General features: G+C 39.6%; 1 protein-coding gene across 1 annotated transcript in view; it reads left to right on the forward strand.

The window, feature by feature from the left end:
- The window catches only part of LOC134802850 (WD repeat-containing protein 7), a 156,156-nt gene that overhangs the window by 16,891 nt on the left and 116,645 nt on the right, over nucleotides 1-22,620 (forward strand). Inside the window, exons 8-20 of the mRNA XM_063775587.1 lie at nucleotides 1,280-1,306; nucleotides 4,678-4,768; nucleotides 7,969-8,116; nucleotides 9,007-9,108; nucleotides 10,051-10,191; nucleotides 10,605-10,683; nucleotides 12,098-12,239; nucleotides 12,893-12,950; nucleotides 13,200-13,361; nucleotides 16,519-16,648; nucleotides 18,268-18,431; nucleotides 19,753-19,847; nucleotides 22,397-22,481. Of these exons, the coding sequence (XP_063631657.1) occupies nucleotides 1,280-1,306; nucleotides 4,678-4,768; nucleotides 7,969-8,116; nucleotides 9,007-9,108; nucleotides 10,051-10,191; nucleotides 10,605-10,683; nucleotides 12,098-12,239; nucleotides 12,893-12,950; nucleotides 13,200-13,361; nucleotides 16,519-16,648; nucleotides 18,268-18,431; nucleotides 19,753-19,847; nucleotides 22,397-22,481 (1,424 nt within the window). The remainder of the gene's footprint in view (nucleotides 1-1,279; nucleotides 1,307-4,677; nucleotides 4,769-7,968; nucleotides 8,117-9,006; nucleotides 9,109-10,050; nucleotides 10,192-10,604; nucleotides 10,684-12,097; nucleotides 12,240-12,892; nucleotides 12,951-13,199; nucleotides 13,362-16,518; nucleotides 16,649-18,267; nucleotides 18,432-19,752; nucleotides 19,848-22,396; nucleotides 22,482-22,620) is intronic.

Here is a 22,620-nt window from a genome sequence, read left to right on the forward strand (position 1 = left end):
GTTTACAACAATAATAAGCTCCTTACATGTTTCATTAATAACATTTTTGACGAAAAATGCTTGCTATGTACCTAAATTTACTTGAAATACTTTTTTTTATAAACTATACAATCTGCATAATAGTATATGCATTATACTCTGTATATTTAGGTATTTAAATAATAGTAAACAAATAATTTGTACATTTTCGGGTAGTTATAACATTTATGGGTTAACCAACCAAATACAAAACCGCATATATCAGTCACTGAACAACCTGATTTCAACCTACATTATTTGATCATGTAATGTTTTCACCTACCTTCAACTGGCTTAAGGAGCCATTTGAGGGTAGATTTTGTTTACTTTTATTTAAATACCTAAAGATACAGACCATAGGATATACCCTGAGCCGCCGCCGGCAGTCGATAGCGCCATGCATTTAGCCTCCTAAGTCCTGAGTTCCTTTAAAAAGAACAAATTGAAATCGAATTTTGAACTATAGCTGAATCAAAGAAGGTTCCGAATTCTAAACTGCAAAAATGACTCTGGGTCTTAGGAGGTTAGGCGAGTCATAAATTGACACCAGGATATACCAAGTGGACGTTGCTCGCCGACGCAGAGGGCCTACCGCGAACCACGTTCGACGTGTTGCCTCTCTGTCGCACTTGTAAATTCGTACGTAAGTGTGACAGGGAGGCAACACGTCGAACGTGGTTCGCAGTAGGCCCTCTGATCGCATTGTTAGTGTGAATCGCCTTAGCATTACATATGTAGTGCATAATTGTTTTCCATCGTATTTTCTCGGAAACGTTCGTATTTGTCATGCTACTTCAGTCAACCTCAGTACTTTTTGTTCCGAGACTGACTGAAATAGCAAGACACGTTCGTACGTTTTCGTGAAAATACGAAGGAAAATAATTATGCACTACATCTGTACGTTGTATAGGTACTGTCAATTGCGATAAAGTTCGACCAAGAAAAGTCTGCAGCGATTTTGATAGCCCACGCAGTGCAAGTGTTATTTACACGTCATAATTTCATAGAAGTTTGACGTTTAAAATAACATATTCACTGCGTGGGCTATCATAATCGCTGCAGACTTTTCTTGGTCTAACTCTAGTCATTCATCAGTTATCCAGTAAATTAGCAGACATTTTCCTAACCTTTAATTAAAACAAAAATCTCAGCCTATTTGTATGTTTGTTTACAAACTCGAACAAGCTTGTATGCTTGTTTACAAATAGTTCAAACAAGCATTTTTCGTCATCCAAGCTAAATAATACAATCTCTGTTATAGCAAACTGCGCGGACGGGTTATCAGTAGGTTAGCACCATTCAGTTTGTCTGTCTGTATGTTCCTTTGCTAGCACCTGTATTTAGATACTCCGATCAGCAAGGACTATCTCTTTGCGATGCTGACAGTAATTCTCCTAATAAAAACCCATCGATTTAGCATAAACAATAAAAATACAGCATAGGGTGTTTTTATAACTGTTAACCATTGTCTGCAAGGTGGATCATATGGGACTAACTCCATAATCTCTAAAAATAATAATCCAGTTGTTACATTTCGGCTGAGCATCAGTTATTTCTATAGGACAGACAGCTTTATTCGTTGTTTCGAGCCTGTAGGCTTAGCACAAGAGCGCCGCGACAGTATCTCTTTTGTGAGATAGACACTACGAGGTAGTGTATTAATTAGAGACCCTATTTAATTAATACACTTAGGTCCCCTTGCACCAGCCCACTAACCCGGGGTTAACCTGTTAAACCTGGGTTACCAGTACAATTTGACACTGGGTTAACGGTTTAACCGGTTGACCCCGGGTTAGTAGGATGGTGCAAGTGGCGGTTAGAAAACGACTTATAGTCTATCTCGCGCGTGAGATACCGTCGCGACGGTCCTGTGCTAAGCCTACTGGTCCTGTATTAAATAAAAGTTCGGTTCAAAGATCTTTATTTCTCAAAAGAATTTTTACAATTCACTTATATGAGAAACTTATATAGGTACTTAAAACTAAATATTTACAAAGTTACTCAATATGACCTACATATCCAACTCGCAAGGTAATATTTCAAAAAACCCTACAGTACATCTAAATAAAACAAGATCACACATAAGTTGTATGCATAAAATATCATGGAGAATTATTGTCAGGTACAACTCCTTTATTGATTGGTTTAGAAGCTTCTTAGTTCAAAATAGTTTAGATATTGAAGTATTTTTTTATTTGGTTTGATGATATTGTACAACGTATTTTGATACGAGACAGTGTTTGTACCGTCAAAAATTATTAGAGGTTTTTAATATTTCATTTAGTTTGAGTATTTAGTGACAAGTAGGTTATGTATTTAATATTATTTTGCCACCTGCACTTCCATTGTGAATCATCTATATTGGTGTTTAATTAATATTTACTATACTTAGTCGCTTTCCTAAAATAATATGATTGCTTAAATGATTCGCTTAGCTTGTATTGTATAAGTACGGTATGGAAATCTTATATGATCGGGTATTTAAACTAGAAATATATAGTTTTAATAGTTTTTTTTTTATTTAAGTGGCAGAATTATATTTAGTGTTGAGAGCGCAAATTTAAAGAAAAAAATGTTTCTGTTACATTACGTTTACGTTTATATTTTTCAATACAATAGGATCATTGCAGTAGTTTTCGTCCAGCTCTAGTTTTCGTCCACTTGACGAAATTTGAATATAAACCTACATTGCTGCACAAATTTAGACTTATTGCAATCCTTAATGTGTAAACAATATTTCTATCTACATAAAAATGATATTTCGCCAGTAGCAAATTAAAAATGAAATATATTATTTGCTAATCCGTCAAGTGGACGAAAACTAGAGCATGGACACAAACTAGCGGATTGACCCTATATGTATTTTATAAACTCTTAAGGACCATTGCTAATATTTAAAGATATGTATCGATCATATTAGATTTTCGCCTTAACTGTAATTAATTGTATATTATACATATTTTATCATATACATAATGACCAGATACTAACATATAGCCTGCAGCGAATTATGGAGTATAGTTTAATGGGGTTGGCAACTGTCAAAGGTTTGCCTAGATGGCGCCATCATAGCTTGCCCCTTTTTCTATGAGATTTGGCTTAAAGAGCTGGCATCCAGGGTATTAAAAAAACAAAAATTTGACACAATTCTAGGGATTGACGGGGCAAGCTATGATGGCGCCATCTGCTAAAAACTTCCACCGGCCAACCCCATTGTATTTTGGAACCTATGTTCTCTATCTCTCTATACTCGTATCCAGATTTATCTTATCTTATCTTATCTTATCTTATACCTTTAAACGAGCAATTCTTGTATATTTATTTATATATATATATATATATTTTGGGGGTCTCGGAAATGGCTCTAACGATTTCGATGAAAATTGCTATATAGGGTTTTCGGGGACGAAAAATCGATCTAGCTAGGTCTTATCTCTGGGAAAACGCGCATTTTTGAGTTTTTAAATGTTTTCCGAGCAAAGCTCGGTCTCCCAGATATTGTAGAGTAAAATGACATTTTCGTATTTCATATGACCACTGTGAACTGTAAAAAAACTGACGGTCAAGCCAAGTTACGGCGTTAATGGCCTCCTAGCCAAGTCGGTATTGACCCTGCCTACGCAGCAGGGGGTCCTGGGTTCGAATCCTGGTACAGGCATTTATTTGTGTATTTATCACAGATATTTCTTCGTGAATTATGGATGTATTCTATGTATTTAAGTATTTATATCTATCTATCTATTAATATATCGTCGTCTAGTACCCACAACACAAGCCTTATTGAGCTTACTGTGGGAGTAGGTCGATTTGTGTAAGATTGTCCCATTATGTCTATATATTTAATTATATATTTAATGCTGGATACAAGTGTAGGTATTTGCATCTAAGCTAAAAATACGGTTACTCACCTAATTTTAGTCACTCGCGCGACATGTTTCGTAGAGCCTAGGTCTCTATTTTCAAGCACTAACAGCGTGCGTGCAGCAGTACGCGACGCGCGGCTACATACACTGTCAGTGCTAGAAAATGGAGTCCTAAGCTCTCCGAAACAAGTCGCGCGAGTGCCTGTAATTACGTGAGTGGAACCGTATTTTTTAAGTCTTTTGTCAAGGGGCCCACTGATTACCAGTTCGCCGGACGATATCAGCCTGTCAGTTAAACGCAAAAGGTGATAGCTCCGAACAACTGACAGGCTGATATCGTCCGGTGAACTGGTAATCTGTGGGCCCCTTTAGTATGACCAAAGAGAATAGAGTCTATATATAGAGACGGATTGTCAAAGTAAATTATGTAGCCACTGTTTATTTACTGCCATCTTTCGTCAGAACATAAAACTGTTAGAACGCCATTTGACTTTGATCCTTATTCAGCATAGGCTGTAGGTTATGGCGCCATTGCTCGAAAACATTGCACCATACCGTTAAATGGCGTTAATATTAATCTTTAACAAGTTAACACATATCAGTGAAATAATAAGGATCAAAGTCAAATGGCGTTCAAACAGTGTTAATCTTCTGTCGAAAGATGGCTGTAAATGAACTGTAGCTACATAATTTACCATGACAGTAACTCTCTACTTCAAATTCTCTTTGAATTTGTGAGTCATAACTCACGACAGTTTAAATTCGAGTATTTGTTTAACTTATTCATATGTTACAGCTCCGTACCAGACCACAAGGGATTCCACGGTCCTACTGTGGCTCACGATAGTCCCGTCCTGTTTGGTATCTTGGCACATCCTGATAACAAAGTAAGTGATAAGCAGACATAGAAGTTTTTGTGGCAAAAACGAGTGTTTGAGAAAACGAATAAGATATATATACGATAAGTCATATGTAGGTAGATTAATATTTAAAATATGTAACTTCTACTTACTGTAGGCAAAGAGAATAGATAGTATAGAGGGGTCCTGTCATAATAAATTTTGTAGTCACAGTAAATTTACTGCCATCTATCGACACACGACTAAAACTCAAAATGAAAACGTATAAAATTATCAAAAAGATGTATATATATGGATAAATGATTTTATTGTTTTTATATAATTTTGACCCATGTTCATTCACTGATATCTATGTGTTAAAATTGTTAAATCTGGAACGGTGTCGTCACGCCATCTAGCCGAGCATAGGCTAAAGGTGTGTGCGCCATCTATCCGAGAATGACTATTCTTGATTTCCGAGGCACGTTTTTTCCTTAGACTTTATTCATCTTATACGAAGTTACATATGTCTTTGCTGTAGGTAAGTTACCGAGAAATTATAATAATGCAAATCTATCACAAAGCGGTACATAATTTATTTATTACATACCTATATTTAATAAGTACTTTAAAATTAAAACGTAAACTGTAGTATACAGTGCCAATAGAACAGAAAACTACCAATATATCAAAAGAGAAGAAGATATCGAACGTGTTGTGTATTTCGCAGTAGCTATCTTCTTATAAAATGTAATAAATATCTTCAATATCTAAGTATAACGTTAAGGTAACATCACTTTATTTTGCCATAAAAACTTGTTTGGTCATAAGCATTGTCAGCTTATATACGTCCCATGTCCCACTACTGGGCTACGATTCTCAACCTCACATAATTTATTTGTAAACATAGGTAATAGGGTTGATACAAAAAGTATATGAGAACGCTACGTTTCGCCGACAGGCATACATATACAAATTACTACAAATTAGGAATTAAATCCTTATAATTTAAATAAGAAACATTCGGCTTAATCTTATTTGCCATAAGGTGGTGGTACTAGTGCTTGACATGCTAATGCCAAATAGATGACACTCAGCTGTCACCTCTATTGACAATGACTTAAGTTTCAAGATGACATGTACTGGGACCGCGTCGAGCACCAGTACCACCACCTTACTTGCGTTCAATTGGAAACATGCTTACAGTCCTTGCAACATTTTTTCCTGTAGATATCATACTAGCTTTTGCCCGCGACTTCGTCTGCGTGGAATCAGTAACAGCAGCTAGTGTAAGCATAGCGCCTGAATAAAGTGTGATAGCAATCATTCAATTTGAGCATACGTTTCAATCAGTGATCAGGCAATTCATTAATTCTCTCAATTCCACCCCCCTTTTCACTCTCTTTAGGGATGATTCCTGACATAAAACTATCCTATGTCCTTCCCCGTGACTCAAAATATCTCTATCCCAAATTTCAACTCAATCGGTTCAGCGGTTTAACAGACACACTTTCGCATTTATAATATTAGTATGGATTCCAAAGCTATTTGTAATATATATATGGCTGCTATTTAACTGATCACCAGATTTAGTAAAATTTAATACCAAAAAAATCTATTTTACCACCCTAAAATAATGAATGATCACCAAAATTATAACACCATTTTAATGTGAAATGATTACCAATTTTATTACATTTTACTATCCTTTTAAAGGAAATGACACCAAACTAATCATTATTAACCCAAAAATAGTAAATGATTACCAAATTTCAAACCCCATTTTAATGTGAAATGATAACCAAATTTTTACATCTTGCTATCCTATTAAAGAAAATGACACCAAAATAATCATTGTAAACCCAAAAATAGTAAATGACCACCAAACTTAGAACTCCATTTTAATGTAAAATTATAACCAAATTTTTAAATCTTAATATTATATAAAACCAAATGACTCCAAAATAATAATTGTAAACCCAAAAATAGTAAATGACCACCAAAATTGTAACCACATTTTAACTAAAAATGTGCAAATATTTAATATAATTATCGTTATCCTATTAAATTAATTAATCCACTTCGTCACCTTTTTCTAGTAGCTTTTTATTTCTGTAACAGTCGCAGTTCTAATCTAACCTAACCCACTTTTCTAGTAGCATTTCGTTTCTGTAAGGGTCGCAGTTCAAACCTAACCTAACCTAACCCACTTTTCTAGTAGCATTTCTTTTCTGCAAGGGTCGCAGTTCAAACCTAACCTAACCTACTTTTCTAGTAGCATTTCTTATCTGCAAGGTTCGCAGTTGAAACCTAACCTAACCCACTTTTCTAGTAGCATTTCTTTTCTGTAAGGGTCGCAGTTCAAACCTAACCTAACCCACTTTTCTGATAGCAGTTTGGTTCTGTATGGGGCGCAGTTCAAACCTAACCTAACCCACTTTTCTAGTAGCATTTCGTTTCTAGAAGAATGATTATTTTGGAGTCATTTGCTTTAATAGGATAGCAAACCTAACCCACTTTTTTCGTAGCATTTCGTTTCTGTATGGGTCGCAGTTCAAACCTAACCTAACCCACTTTTCTAGTAGCATTTCGTATCTGTGGGTAGCAGTTGAAACTTAACCTAGCCCACTTTTTTAGTAGCATTTCGGTTCTGTGAGGATCGCAGTTCTAACCTAACCTAACCCACTTTTATAGTAGCATTTCGTTTCTGTAAAGGTCGCAGTTCAAACCTAACCTAACCTACTTTTCTAGTACCATTTCGTTTCTGTAAGGGTCGCAGTGCTAACCTAACCCACTTAACTGATAGCAGTTTGACTTACTTTTCTAGTAGCATAACGAAATGCTACTAGAAAAGTAGATTAGGTAACGTAGGTATGCGGTGCGGGGTACGGGGGGTTGAGCGGGAGGGGCTAGTAATTTTGGCATCAGTTTACTTTATTTGGTAATATGTATAAATTTTTTGGTAATCATAGTGGTTTACTTAGGTGAAAATATCGCATTAATTTGGTCTTCAAGATTTGGTGATCATTAATGATTTTTGGTGATCATTCAATATATTTGGTATTTGAATACAATTTGAAGTGCAGTCGTAATTAAAATGGTGGTACTTTTGTATTTTTTGGCCTTATTTTTTTGGTGTTCAGTAATTTTTTTTGGTAAGCATGATTTTTTTATTTAGGGTACCAAAGTATTTTTTGGTGGTCATTATATTTGTAGCCTATATATATTTATATTTTGCCTTTTGACAGCTACTGTCATGCCCGCCCGCGATGCGTTTCGTGATCACCTCCGTGGGAGGCAAACAACGACGCCTGTTACTTCGCGGCGACTCTCTAGGGACCGTGTCCGTTTGGAACGTCGACGACGCTGCTACGCCGGCGGTGGGGACTATTCCATGTAAGTACATACAATAGTAAATCTTGTTTGTATAACGTCAGTGGGTGGTAAACAGCGACGCCTGTTGCTTCGCGGCGACTCTCTAGGGACCGTGTTCGTTTGGAACGTCGACGACGCCGCTACGCCGGCGGTGGGGACCATTCCATGTAAGTACATACATTAGTAAATCTTGTTTGTATAACGTCAGTGGGTGGTAAACAGCGACGCCTATTCCTCCTCGGCGACTCTCTAGGGACCGTGTCCGTTTGGAACGTGGACGACGCCGCTCCGCCGGCGGTGGGGGCGATTCCATGTAAGTACATACATTAGTAAATCTTGTTTGAATAACGTCAGTGGGTGGTAAACAGCGATGCCTGTTGCTTCGCGGCGACTCTCTAGGGACCGTGTCCGTTTGGAACGTGGACGACGCCGCTCCGCCGGCGGTGGGGGCGATTCCATATAAGTACATACATTAGTAAATCTTGTTTGAATAATGTCAGTGGGAGGCAAACAGCGGCGCCTATTGCTTCGCGGGGACTATGCGGGAAATCGTATTAATCGGGTAATGTATATAAATTAAGCCACAGCGGCTGTATTTTGTGTTTCCAAGCAATGTAAGACATCTGGCCGTTAGGAGAGTTCCGGTGATTCGGTATCGTCTTGGGTCGTCCCATTCGTTTTTCGTTGAAAGCCACCGACGATTGTGACGAATGTAGAATGAGTGACGAAAGCAGAATAGGACTAATTTAAGAACTTGACGAAAAACGAATGGGACGACCCAAGACGATACCTTTGCTTCATCTGAGGGTAATCCTCTGCCAAGTCGGGCAAAACAAACAAAATAGGCATAGCCCTCTTTTCTCGATCTTTCTACGCAGAGTAAAAGAGATAAAGTATATTTTTTGTTTCAGCCCACGCGCCCATTGTGCTGACCAGCCTGGATATGGCCTGGGCGGAGATGAATCCCAGTCCTGTTGGTATTTTGGACCAATTGCACCACCCTGAGGAGCCCGGTAAGATAGTTGTTACATTTAAAATAAAATGTGATCTTTAACCTTAAAAGCAAAAAAAACCAACGGGTTGCACTCCGGGAGTGCCGGCAGAAGTGAAAACTCAATGATGTAACAGTTTTTCGATCAGGTCACGTCCGTCTTACGTCTTACGAATCTTACGGTCACGTGACCTGTCGCGAGTTTAACATTTTTTCCCCTTCACAAAAGTGCACAGCGCTGCTAAAGAAGAAGTAAAATTTGACATTTAGAGCGGCCTAAATATTCACATAACTAGAAAGTTTTCTTATTTTGAGTAAAGGTGTAGACGGTACAGTCACCAGCAATAATATGTTACTCTTCGAAGGCCGCAAAAATATGTGACACGCTCTTATGGCTCTACAAATAAGATCTTGTCAGATATTTTTGCGGCCTTCGTTGTGCAACATATTATTGCAGGTGACTGTACGGGTATAGTGCATAATTGTTAGCCATCGTAATTTCTCGGAAACTTTCGTATTTGTCATGCTACTTCAGTCAATGTCATCTATACCACATGTTTTTGCACCGGCTACAACCGTTCACCTTTTGTACAGTGTGGTTTCTTATGTGCAATAAAGATTAAATAAATAAATAAATGTCAGTACTTATTGTACCGATACTGACTGGAATAGCAAGACACGTTCGTAAGTTTCCGTGAAAATACGATGGAAAATAATTATGCACTAAACGCGAGTCACGTAATTACGCTGACGGTACAGTCGCCATAGGTAGGAGCAGCCGAGGTGCTCAAAAATATCTGAACACGCACTCCAACGGCTCAACAATAAAAAATAGAGGCGTGATCAGATATTAGTGAGCACCTTGGCCGCTCCGATATATCTGATGGCAACTGTACGTCAGTTAATTTTTTTTCAAACAAAGGTTTAAAAAAATTGTACATCAATAACATGCGTTTTGTTTCAGAAGTAAAACTCACGGCTTCCATCTACCTCTTAGCCGCTAACCGTCTCGTGGTAGGTCGAGAAGATGGTTCTATAGTCATCGTCAATGCCACACACACTGTACAACTTCAGTTGTTGCATGGAAACCATCAACAGTTAGATGGTAAGTCAGCGATTGGGTCTATGTTTAAAAATAAGTTGTCATGGTAGTCGTTTTTTAGGTTTTGGTACTTTAGTCTATATTCTGAAAAAAAAATGTCACGGAATCGGCTTTCGCCGCGGGACTTTCGGGGGTGCAAAAAAGAAATATGTATACTGCAATTTGAGGTCTTCTATCTATCTCCGAGCTGTGAAACGGTTCACACTCATGGTAGGTCGAGAAGATGGCTCCATATTAGGGTGATTTTAAAAAAGATTTTTTTTGTTTTCTGACGGGGCACCCCCTTATTTTGTTACACTTATGCTGATAAAATACACCAAGTTTCGTAACTTTATCTCTCGAACGGGCTCTGCCATACAATACAACCACACGTCTAAGTATGTAGTTTCCTACTTTAGATTGTGTCCTTGTTTCAGATTGGCCACCGCATCAGTTACTGCACGGTCACAATGGAAGGGTTAACTGTCTTCTGTACCCCCACCATGTTCATCCAAGGTACATTACGATAATTGATTGTAATAGAGAGGTAAACTCTAACCCCCTTATTCATAAACGCTCTACAAACCTCAATTAGCTAATAATCGTTTGTCTTTATTTGTCATTTTGACTTATGTATTTGTTAGAAAGGGTTAAAACATAATTTAACTAAATCAGGCCCGTAAAGTTTTATGAATAAGGGGGTATGAAAACAACGTGCCAACTTGAGAAAGATACGTAAAATATAAGACTATATTTTACGCATCTTTCTCAATCAATGTATCCTTGATTATACTTAGATATCGTGTCAGATATGTTAAGGAAAATGTGCTATAAAATAAAATTTCCTTTCGCAATTATTCCTTTAGTTCAGTGGTGGGCAAAGTACGGCCCGCGAATGGATTTTATCCGGCCCGCCGCCGGTCCTATGAAATAATTAGTATATGGGCTATGTGGCATTGGCTCAGGATTATAACAAATAAAAAAAAAAATTTGGCTACGATTCTGGCCCTCCTCTTAAATATCCTAAACTTTCTGGCCCCTCATGAAGAAAGTTTGCCCACCACTGCTTTAGTTAGTTTAGTTTATATCCTATATACCTACACTAAAATTACAGTTCGATTGCCCAATTTGTCCGACCGATCTGTGATTTTAGCACAAAATTGGTATAAAAGCAGGATAATAGGAGCCGTCTTTGGAGGGTCTGCCATCTTGTGACCTGAATCGTAAACAAACTATAAACTGTACTTCTTGCCAAAGCAAGTCGCTGGCCCAATATTACAGGGTTCTATGTTACATTTTCAAGATAGTTGAAATTCGACTTAATGTCACTATGACAGTGTTCAAATTTCAGTTCGATAAAAGTGAAACATAGAACCCTGTAATATTGGGCCAGCGAGGTGCTACCCGCTACATTTCACGTACGTTTTCTTGTGCATTGTAGGTTCTGCCATCTTGTGGACTACATTGGAAGCTTTAACTTGACATTTATACCTCGCGCCAATAATCAGGGGGCTCCTGTACTGCCCCCTGCAGATTATGCTCCCTATTGGGCGTTAAATGTGGCAATAGCCTCCTTAGGCCCAAGGTGCTACCTCTAGTACCTCTTCAGCTAGATGAAATTTAAATCCTATTCAATTGGAACAGAGTCGCTTTTGCTTTGTTTCGTTAAATTTTCCAACAACGCAATATCAACTCTATTTCCTACACTATAGGTTCAATTTTTTATTTGTATGACTGGGCCTTAGGAGGATATAACTGTTCTGTCATTTAACACATTCACTGCCCCCGACGCACATGTGCGTCCACCGTCATCAAGTTTGTTCCTAGGCCACGCCCCCTGGCAGTGATGCGTTAAAGATTGTGATAAAAAAAGAGCATAGAAAACTGGTTTTACTTCCGGTAAATTTGACACGTCATTATTATTTTACAGATACGACAGATCCCATCTTGTTTCCGGTGGTATAGACTTCGCAGTTTGCCTCTGGGACCTATTCAGTGGTCAACTGCTGCACCGCTTCTGCGTCCACGCGGGAGAGATCACGCAGCTCATAGTCCCGCCGCATAACTGCTCTGTAAGTGTCATACCCTCCTATAGGGTTGGCCGGTCGAAGTATTTAGCAGATGGCGCCAGCATAGCTTGCCCTGTCAATCCCTAGAATTGTCTGTTTTTTTTTAATGGATTTTATGTCCTGGATGGGCCCTTTAAGCCAAATCTCATAGAAAAAAGGGGCAAGCTATGATGGCGCCATCTATGCAAACTTTTGACAGTTGCCAACCCCATTCCCGATGTTCTTTTAAAAGGACAAAATCATATCGAATATTGTAATAAAAGAAGGTTCTACATTCAAAATGCAAAAATTACTCTTGGACTTACAAATGTAGTGCATAATTGTTTACCATCGTATTTTCTCGGAAACGTTCGTATTTGTCATGCTACTTCATTCAACCTCAGTACTTTGTACCGGGACTGACTGAAATAGCAAGACACGTTCGTACTTTTCCGTGAAAATACGATGGAAAATAATTATATACTACAACTGTGTTACTATTAAGGACTTGCTTTCTAGACTGGGACTAATCCCTATTTCAGTAAAATAAATATCATGATACAATTCTAAAGGATAAATTCGCCTTTGAATTTTGTTAATGTAGAGCAGTAGAAACTTGTTTTGTGCAATGAAGTGAACAATAGATTAACACTACATAATTATCTTTCTTGTTTTAGCCCCGAATCCAGAAGTGCATTTGCTCCGTCGCATCAGATCACAGCGTGACATTGCTAAGTATGTTTCCTCTCTAAAATATTTTTTTTATACCACATCGGTGGCAAACAAGCATACGGCCCGCCTGATGGTAAGCAGTCACCGTATCCTATGGACGCCTGCAACTCCAGAGGTGTGACATGCGCGTTGCCGACCTTTTAAAAACCTGTACACTCCTTTTTTTAAGAACCCCATACTGTAGACCCTCGGTAAAACCTCGTAGTTTGTAAATTATCTTCTAAAATTCCTAAATACCTGTTTCCTTTTAAGGTTTGGCCGAACGGAAATGCGTGACGCTAGCTTCACGCCACCTGTTTCCGGTTGTCAGTATAAAATGGCGGCCGGGCGACGATTTCATGGTCGTCGGATGTAGCGATGGCACTGTCTATGTGTGGCAGATGGAGACTGGTCATCTAGACCGGGTGTTGCACGGTATGTACCTTATTTCGAGTTTTAATATGACTATGCTACAAGTTATGTACTTTATAGAGTATGAGCCTTACTCCATGGTGGTCGGATGTAGCGATGGCACCGTCTATGTGTGGCAGATGGAGACTGGACATCTAGACCGAGTGTTGCACGGTATGTACCTTATTTCGAGTTTTAATATGACTATGCTACAAGTTATGTACTTTATAGAGTATGAGTCTTACTCCATGGTGGCCATCTAGATCGGGTGTTGCACGGTATGTACTTTATTTAGAATTTTAATATGACTATGCTACAAGCTATGTACTTTATAGAGTATGTGCCTTACTCCATGGTGGTGGGATGTAGCGATGGCGCCGTCTATGTGTGGCAGATGGAGACTGGCCATCTAGATCGGGTGTTGCACGGTATGTACATTATTTAGAGTTTTAATTTGAATATGCTACAAGTTATGTACTTTATGGAGTATGAGCCTTACTTCATGGTGGTGGGATGTAGCGATGGCGCCGTGTATGTGGGGCAGATGGAGACTGGCCATCTAGATCGGTGTTGCACGGTATGTACCTTATTTAGAGTTTTAATATGACTATGTTACAAGTTATGTACTTTATAGAGTATGAGTCTTACTCCATGGTGGTGGGATGTAGCGATGGCGCCGTGTATGTGGGGCAGATGGAGACTGGTCATCTAGATCGGTGTTGCACGGTATGTACCTTATTTAGAGTTTTAATATGACTATGTTACAAGTTATGTACTTTATAGAGTATGAGTCTTACTCCATGGTGGTGGGATGTAGCGATGGCGCCGTGTATGTGGGGCAGATGGAGACTGGACATCTAGATCGGGTGTTGCACGGTATGTACATTATTTAGAGTTTTAATATGAATATGCTAGAAGTTATGTACTTTATAGAGTATGAGTCTTACTCCATGGTGGTGGGATGTAGCGATGGCACCGTCTATGTGTGGCAGATGGAGACTGGTCATCTAGATCGGTGTTGCACGGTATGTACATTATTTAGAGTTTTAATATGACTATGTTACAAGTTATGTACTTTATAGAGTATGAGCCTTACTCCATGGTGGTGGGATGTAGCGATGGCGCCGTGGATGTGGGGCAGATGGAGATGTATTAATTTGAACTTTTTTTTGTGTCTTAATTACAGTAATTGCAACTTATATATTTTGTTTTATTTATTTCTTTATTAGGATCATCAACTGAAGATTTATTTACAATATAATTACATTAATCACAAGCAAACATTAAAAACCTAAAGTTGCCTGGGGCATCGTCCCCAGGACGCTTGTGGCGCGGCGTTTCCCCGCTGTACTGCCAGACTTAGCCGCTGAGCGAAATATTTGCCCGCTCGAACGTCACCAGACACCCAGACAAGTATATTTGAAATTTCTTTCACAACTTGTCTGGTGTCTGATGACCATGGCACGAAGGTTTCGAATGCAAGCGCCGCAAATATGTCATTGTCTTTTAAAAATGATTCAGAAGAGTCAATTTACATAATAAATAATAATTTATAAACTATAAGGACCCATTTTGATTCTTGGTCCATGCAATTATTTTTATCTCCTTTCTGGATTTCACGGGCCTATAAATCCCGGTCTTTTGATAGGCTTGCGTGGGGATACAGATCCAACACGTAGAGGCCCTTTGGAGAGCTTTAATGTCATGTAGAACGCCTGCTGAAACCCGTTCACAGGCGCAACAATAGACACCCATGAACCGGTCGCAGCAGGCATTGGGACTATTGTAGAAAAAGTGAACAGTATACCGGTCTATGGATTGATGTTTGGGTGGACAATGAAACTGGGCTATTGTAAAGAGGTCCGGACACCTGCCATAACAATGTTAACACCGTCATCGAGGCAGGTGGTGACTCGCCGCTGACTAGATGGGCCCCTGAAACTGCCGTCGTAAAGACGACCAGGAGCAACATCGGTGTGGGCGGCTCAGGGGTGTCGAGAGGTGTGCGCCGCTTTCTACCCAGTGGCTGTTATCAGCCACTGTGCCAACTCGCGTCTTATGCATCTTTCACTTCCTCCCCTGGAGCATATAGCTCTAGCGACTCCTCTCTGGCCAATGAAGGCAAGCCAGAGCTGAGAGTCCTGCGGGTCCCCTTGGGGTCCACTCCGGCCGACGAAGACACGCCGGAGACGGAGACGCTGACCGACTCTCGGGAGTAGGGCATGCAGTACCGGTTCCGGTACCAAGAATTTCATTTCCCGGTTCTGGGCATGGCTGGAACCGGGATTCCCGGTTCTTCCCGGTTCTCAAGGCATATTAAGATTATACTTAAGAAATTGTTTGTGTTAGTGTACAATCTTTATGAATGACTTATTTTCATATAAATTATTACATGCGTATTGATAAATGACCTATTTTATCAAAAAATCTAGCGTTCCAACCTATTTTACGAAACCAACCTGCACACGGCCCTCTACAGTTTGAGACTTTGCCTATGCTCGCTCACATTTTTGTAAATCTTCCGCTACGCCCCTTTGGAAATTCCCAATACCTAATCACTACAAGTCAATATTATTGCACGCGCTTTCATCGCAAAACCTTGGCTATAGGCTAGAGCCACCAGCCCTGCGAATCGCTGGTTTACCTCCGCCTGATGGGCATGGCATTACGAGTTACACGGGAGGCCCCGTAGTCGATGCACTCAGCACTATGACCCGACCACGGATTTTTTTCATATAAAACCAACTTCCTAGAAAGAAAGATGAATATTCGAATATACCTAATATCCTACTTACTCGAGCCAAAACGTAATATCGATTGGAATACCTACTTTACCAGGTTAATTTGTCGGGTTATTTGGGTCCCCCGTTTCATAGCAACATTATTAAATGTGATTTAATGTCCCGAGCTAAAGTACTAGTATTAAAATGGGAATAAATTCGCATATTGATGAGAACCGGGAAGTACCGGTACCGGGTCTTCAGTACCGGTTCTTTCGACACAATGAAATTCCCGGGAATTCCCGGGAATTTGAGAACCGGGAATTCCCGGGAGCATGCCCTACTCGGGAGCACTCGGGTCCGTGGGGTCGTTACTCCCCAACAGCTCGCCACAAGCTGCCCTGCAATATTATTTTAATTATTGATGTTTGACGATAAGTACTACATATTTCTCTCTGCAGGTATGATAGCGGAAGAAGTGCTAGCCGCATGTGACGAAACGGTAGCAGATGACCTTGGAGGATCCTTGGCGGCAGGCGGGGGTGGCAGCGACCTGCAAGGCGCTGCTAACCCTGCTGTCCATTTCTTCAGGTACTCTATCTTCAACCCTTTACAGCAGGGGTCTCCAAACTTTTTTACCTGAGGGCCATATTGCGCCTCAGAAACTTTCGCGCGGGCCACCGTCGGTTTTTGCGCCGGGGGACGGTGTCTGGTTGCTGCTGTTAGGAACAGTTCCACTCTCAATGAATGCTGTACCCCACGGGCCGGATTGGAACGAGTCGCGGGCTGGCGTTTGGAGACCCCTGCTTTACAGCGTTTATAATAGCCGATATAGTGAGTTCAAGGTTGTAAAAATACAAGAAATAGGGAAATTCAAGCTGGTGGTGGAAACGGCACTACTTTTCAGCATGGCAACATCGAGTTTCTTGAAGGCTATGGGAGCACTACTTCAACGATCAGAAGTCAAATATACTGGTCTATTAAAAGTATAGAAGGTACACATCGTCGGGTGACAAGCAAAACTCACTAAGTACTATCAAAAAAATCAAGTAACAATGCACTTTATGACACTTGTAACACGGTTTATTGTCCAATAATTTCAATGATGTTAGTTAGTGACTTTTGCTTGTCACCCGACGATATATGACAAATGAAAATGAAAATTCCTTATTTGCATTATATGGTATAAGGGGCTGTCCATAAATTACGTCATCGATTTTTGACGATTTTGGACCCCCCCCCCCCCTATAATCATCCAAAAATCATGCTTCAAATGACCCCATTTCCTCCTACTTCATGCTACCGTCATCCGATGTCCAGACGAATAGCCCCTAACAAGGTGTTATTGGAAAGATATTCCCGTACGGAAACATAGTTTGCTGGTTGAGCTTGTAAATATTATCTTGAAACTCGATCGATACTATTATTAGTCTTAGTGCCACTTGCACCATACCACTAACCCGGGGTTAACCGGTTAAACGATTAACCTAGTGTCAAATTGTACTGGTAACCATGGTTACTCTAGGTTGAATCAGTTAACCCCGGGTTAGTGAATGGTGCAAGTGGCCCTTAATCTATTACATTGTTAACTTAAACTAATATTTCTACTTAATACTAGCAAAGACATATGTAACTTCGTATAAGACGAATAAAGTCTAAGGAAAAAACGTGCCTCGGAATTCAAGTAAAAGTCATTCTCGAATAGATGCCGCACACACCTTTAGCCTATCCTCGGCTAGATGGCGTGACGACACCGTTTCATATTTAACAATTTTAACACATAGATATCAGTGAATGAACATGGATCAAAATGATATAAAAATAATAAAATCATTTATCCATATATATACATTTTTTGATAACTTTATACGTTTTCATTTTGAGTTTTAGTCGTGTGTCGATAGATGGCAGTAAATTTACAGTGACTACAAAATTTACTATGACAGGACCCCTCTATACTATCTATTCTTTTTGATACTAGGTATTACAATTCGAACAACTCACTTACAGAGTAAAACAACTGTTTTTTGAGCCAACGGACTAGTTGTGCTTTAAATGGATTTAGAGGCAGGCTGAATTTATAAGCTATACATACGCTATTAAGTGTCGAATGTAGTAGTATAATTTAAAATCTGGACATTTATAATTGGAAAATAGCACGTAATTGTAGCGCGAAGATACGGATTCAAGAATTTGAATGTCGTCGACAGAGGTCTCCGTCACCGCAACCTGAACGCGATGCGCGCGGCCACGCAGCGCGGCATCGCGGCGCTGCAGGCGCCCCAGGGCGGCGCCGGCGCCGGCCCGCTCGCCGAGCCCGCCCGAGCGCGCCGGGCTCAACTCACTGTACAGGGCTTCAGGAGCAACCCCAAAGGTACGATACTGGTCCTAATGTCCATGCAATAAAGTATACAATTGAATTGGGCGCATAGCCAAAATGAGAATCGTTTGCAGAAAATGCACAAGATGATATGATGAAAATGATGATGACAGTTTTGAATGATTCACGGTTAATTAAACTAGACTTATATCGACCGGGATATGAACCGTGATTACCTTTTGTATTATTGTCTTCGAGCTCCCGATATTATATCTCGAAGACAATAATACAAAAGATAATCATGGTTCATATCCCGGTCGATATGATGATGATATCATAACATTGAACATTTTTTTTTTGCGAGTACTCTGCTAGATTTCTTTTACTGTGTCTGGAACACCTACTGACATGACATACATTTATTAATTATGCTAAAGGTTGTCTTAAAGAGATCACTTTTTAACTTTCTTGTTTATTCCTACTTAAGTTTCTATTGTTTCTGTATTGTTTTCTTGTATTGAAGTGGACAATGAAGGTTATCGGCTCGATTCGGGAAATGAATTAGAGATTAACTAGATACGATATAGTTAAGATATGTGACGTCCCACGGGTAAAGGTACCTTGTGGCGGTTGGCGCTTGCGCTATTATTAACGCCGCTCCAATATTATTGCGGCGCTATGCGACGTAAGCGCTAGCCGCCATAAGGTACCGTTTGCCGTGGAACGTCACATATCTTTACTATTTCATATCTAGTGAGTCTCTAATTCATTTCCCGAATCGAGCCGTATTTGTCTTGTATTGTATCAAACTTATTAGGGTTCCGTACCCAAAGGGTAAAACGGGACCCTATTACTAAGACTTCGCTGTCCGTCCGTCCGTCCGTCCGTCCGTCCGTCCGTCTGTCACCAGGCTGTATCTCACGAACTGTGATAGCTAGACAGTTGAAATTTTCACAGATGATGTATTTCTGTTGCCGCTATAACAACAAATACTAAAAACAGAATAAAATAAAGATTTAAATGGGGCTCCCATACAACAAACGTGATTTTTGACCAAAGTTAAGCAACGTCGGGAGTGGTCAGTATTTGGATGGGTGACCGTTTTTTTTTTTTTGCTTTTTTTTGTTTTTTTTTTTTTTGCATTATGGTACGGAACCCTTCGTGCGCGAGTCCGACTCGCACTTGCCCGGTTTTATAAATGATACCTATGGAAATTCACTGTTGGAAGCCCTCTCAGGTGACGGTTTTGCGAAAGGCACATCGATATTTGTATTAAATATTATAAACACACAAAATAAACCTAAAGAAAGAGGTATGTCTGGTCAAATAATTGAAGATTCAAACACTGAACGGCTTTTTTCTATTTTGTCCTTAGATCCGGAAAGCCACATCCTCTTCTTCGACATCGAAGGACTTATAGTAGAGTTGCTGAGCGAGGAGTATTCAGCCATGAGCCCTGGGACTTTAGAGGTGAGCAATGCCAACCGCCGTCAGCTCGTTTTTTAGGGTTCCGTAGCCAAATGGCAAAAAAAACAACGGGTTGCACTCCGGGAGCGACGACAGAAGTGAAAACTCAATGACTAGTCCAAAATGTCTGCAGCACTATGTATAATTGACCCATCCTCCTTTCTATTGAAAAACTTTAGTCCCGAAATTGCTGGCCAGTGAGCTTAAAGTAGCGTTAATTGTTTAAAATTCGAATAAAAATTGTAAAGTTACCTTGCAGACCTCGCATCTAAATATATTTGGTCATGATATTTTGAGTTTTATTCACCAGTACTAGTAGTTCACTTTTATTAGCGATTTCATCAAGATGAGACTTTATTGAATTATTGAATTATTTTGGAGTGATATAAAGTTAGAATGTAACTGTGAGACCCTCGTATTTCAGCCCGTACAAGATTAGAACATTGAGCTTTATATAAAAGTCCAGTTTTAAATAATTGACGTGATTATGATACGTTATGACTAAAGTTCTTTGGTGAATAACATTGTCCGTTACACATGACGTCAGCGCGTTACGCGTTACGCTGTCTCGAGTTTATCATTTTTTCCCCACCTCAAAAAGTGCTCAGCGCCTCTAAAGAAGTTTTCACTTCAAAACACGGAACCCTTATGGATTCATCATGTCTGTCTCTCTGTCCGTCCGTATGTCACAGCCACTTTTTCCGAAACTATAAGAACTATACTGTTGAAACTTGGTAAGTAGATGTATTCTGTGAACCGCATTAAGATTTTCACACAAAAATAGAAAAAAAAACAATAAATTTTGGGGGTTCCCCATACTTAGAACTGAAACTCATAAATTTGTTTTTTCATCAAACCCATACGTGTGTATCTATGGATAGGTCTTCAAAAATGATATTGAGGTTTCTAATATCATTTTTTTCTAAACTGAATAGTTTGCGCGAGACACACTTCCAAACTGGTAAAATGTGTGTCTCCCCCCTGTAACTTCTAAAATAAGAGAATGATAAAACTAAAAAAAATATATCATGTACCATGCACATTTCCACCGAAAATTGGTTTGAACGAGATCTAGTAAGTTGTTTTTTTTAATACGTCTTAAATCGTAAACCGCAATTTTATTACGTTACTTGCTGCTACGGAACCCTTCATGGGCGAGTCCGACTCGCACTTGGCCGCTTTTTTTTAACCTCCTCCGCCTTGCCAAGAAAAATTGAATTTTGATTTTGTCAAAACAAAGATTCAAATTAGAATGGAACAGGAGACCTTTTTATAGGTCTCTGGGCGGCTAGAGGATATAGCAAGTATTCAGAGAAGTGAACAATCGCACGCCTCCCAAAGGTCCGGGACCCCATGGTCCTGAGACTCCTGAGATATGGAAAGACAGATAATAATAACACCTGTCTCGACCAACACCTAGAGAGACTCTCGCTGGGTGGTTGAATCAAGGGTCAGATGCAGAAAGCGGTAATTTTGGACACGGCGCGTATAGTACGTCGGTTCCTCACTCTGCGGCCCTGACCACTCTAGGTTAGGTTTTTTATAATGTGTTTATTATTTTTTGTAATGTTTTGTAAGTGTTTTTATATTTTACTTTTATACTCACATTGTAAAATCCTTACCTAAAAAGACCCTAATTGAATAAAGGAAATAATAAATAAATATTAGGGGACATCTAACACAAATCAACCTAGCTCCAAACTAAGCAAAGCTTGTACTATGGATGCTAGGCGACGATATACATACTTATATAGATGAATACATACTGCAACACACATGACTCAGGAACAAATATCTGTGCTCATCACACAAATAAATGCCCTTACTGGGATTCGAACCTAGGACCTTCGGCTTCACAGGCAGGGTCACTAGTCACTACCCACTAGGCCAGACCGGTCGTCAAACGTTTATGCCTTTATTTTTTGGAGCCTGTCGTGTCCCACTGCTGGGCAAAAGCCTCCCCCCAATTTCTCCACAAATCTCTGTCCAGTGCTATGTCTGGCCTCTCCTTTAAGAAGGAGTCCAGTTTATCCCGTCATCGATGCCTAACCTGTCAAAAATGACAATATTATGCCGGACGAATGTTTGAAATAAGGTATAAAAGCATGTTAAAAACAATAAATAAAAACAACTTAAAATTACAATTAATCTAAATACAAACTATTCTAAAATAAAACTAAATCTAAAAAAGGCCCCTGCGGCAAGGTCCCAAAGATACTGGCTGTGTTGCCCCGCTGAACTGCCAGACTGAAATGTTGAGCGAGGTAACTGCCAGCTCTCTGGTCCTCAGTTGCGTCCCTGAGTCTCTTTGAAAGGTCCCACGGGCCCAGGTACCAAGACCGCGGTATTTTCTCATCTTTGTTTGAAATGTATTAATTCGCTTAAAATTTAGTTTATTGTTCACAAGTGTGCTGAAAAACATTAAGAATATTACAACATTTACAACCTCGACCCTTTCACTCCAGCTTTTAAATGTGAATGTGAAAACTCGATTCGATGTCGATTCATCATTTTCTTAAACAATTAACAATAAATACTTGTTTTTTTGCCAGGCTGCCGGTCTAATCACCAGCGAATACATGACGATGGCTGCCCTCACGCAGTCTGCCAGCCCTGACGCCACCAAAAGAATATCCGGTAAGTTTCTTTATCCATAAAAGGTGTCAGGGGCAACGCTTTAGTTCGGGGTGAAATTTTAATCACTATGGTCTGTATCTTTAGGTATTTAAATAAAAGTAAACAAACAATTTGTAAATTTTCGGGTGGTTATAACATT

Source organism: Cydia splendana, chromosome 25 (assembly GCF_910591565.1).
Source record: "Cydia splendana chromosome 25, ilCydSple1.2, whole genome shotgun sequence".
Taxonomy (NCBI): domain Eukaryota; kingdom Metazoa; phylum Arthropoda; class Insecta; order Lepidoptera; family Tortricidae; genus Cydia; species Cydia splendana.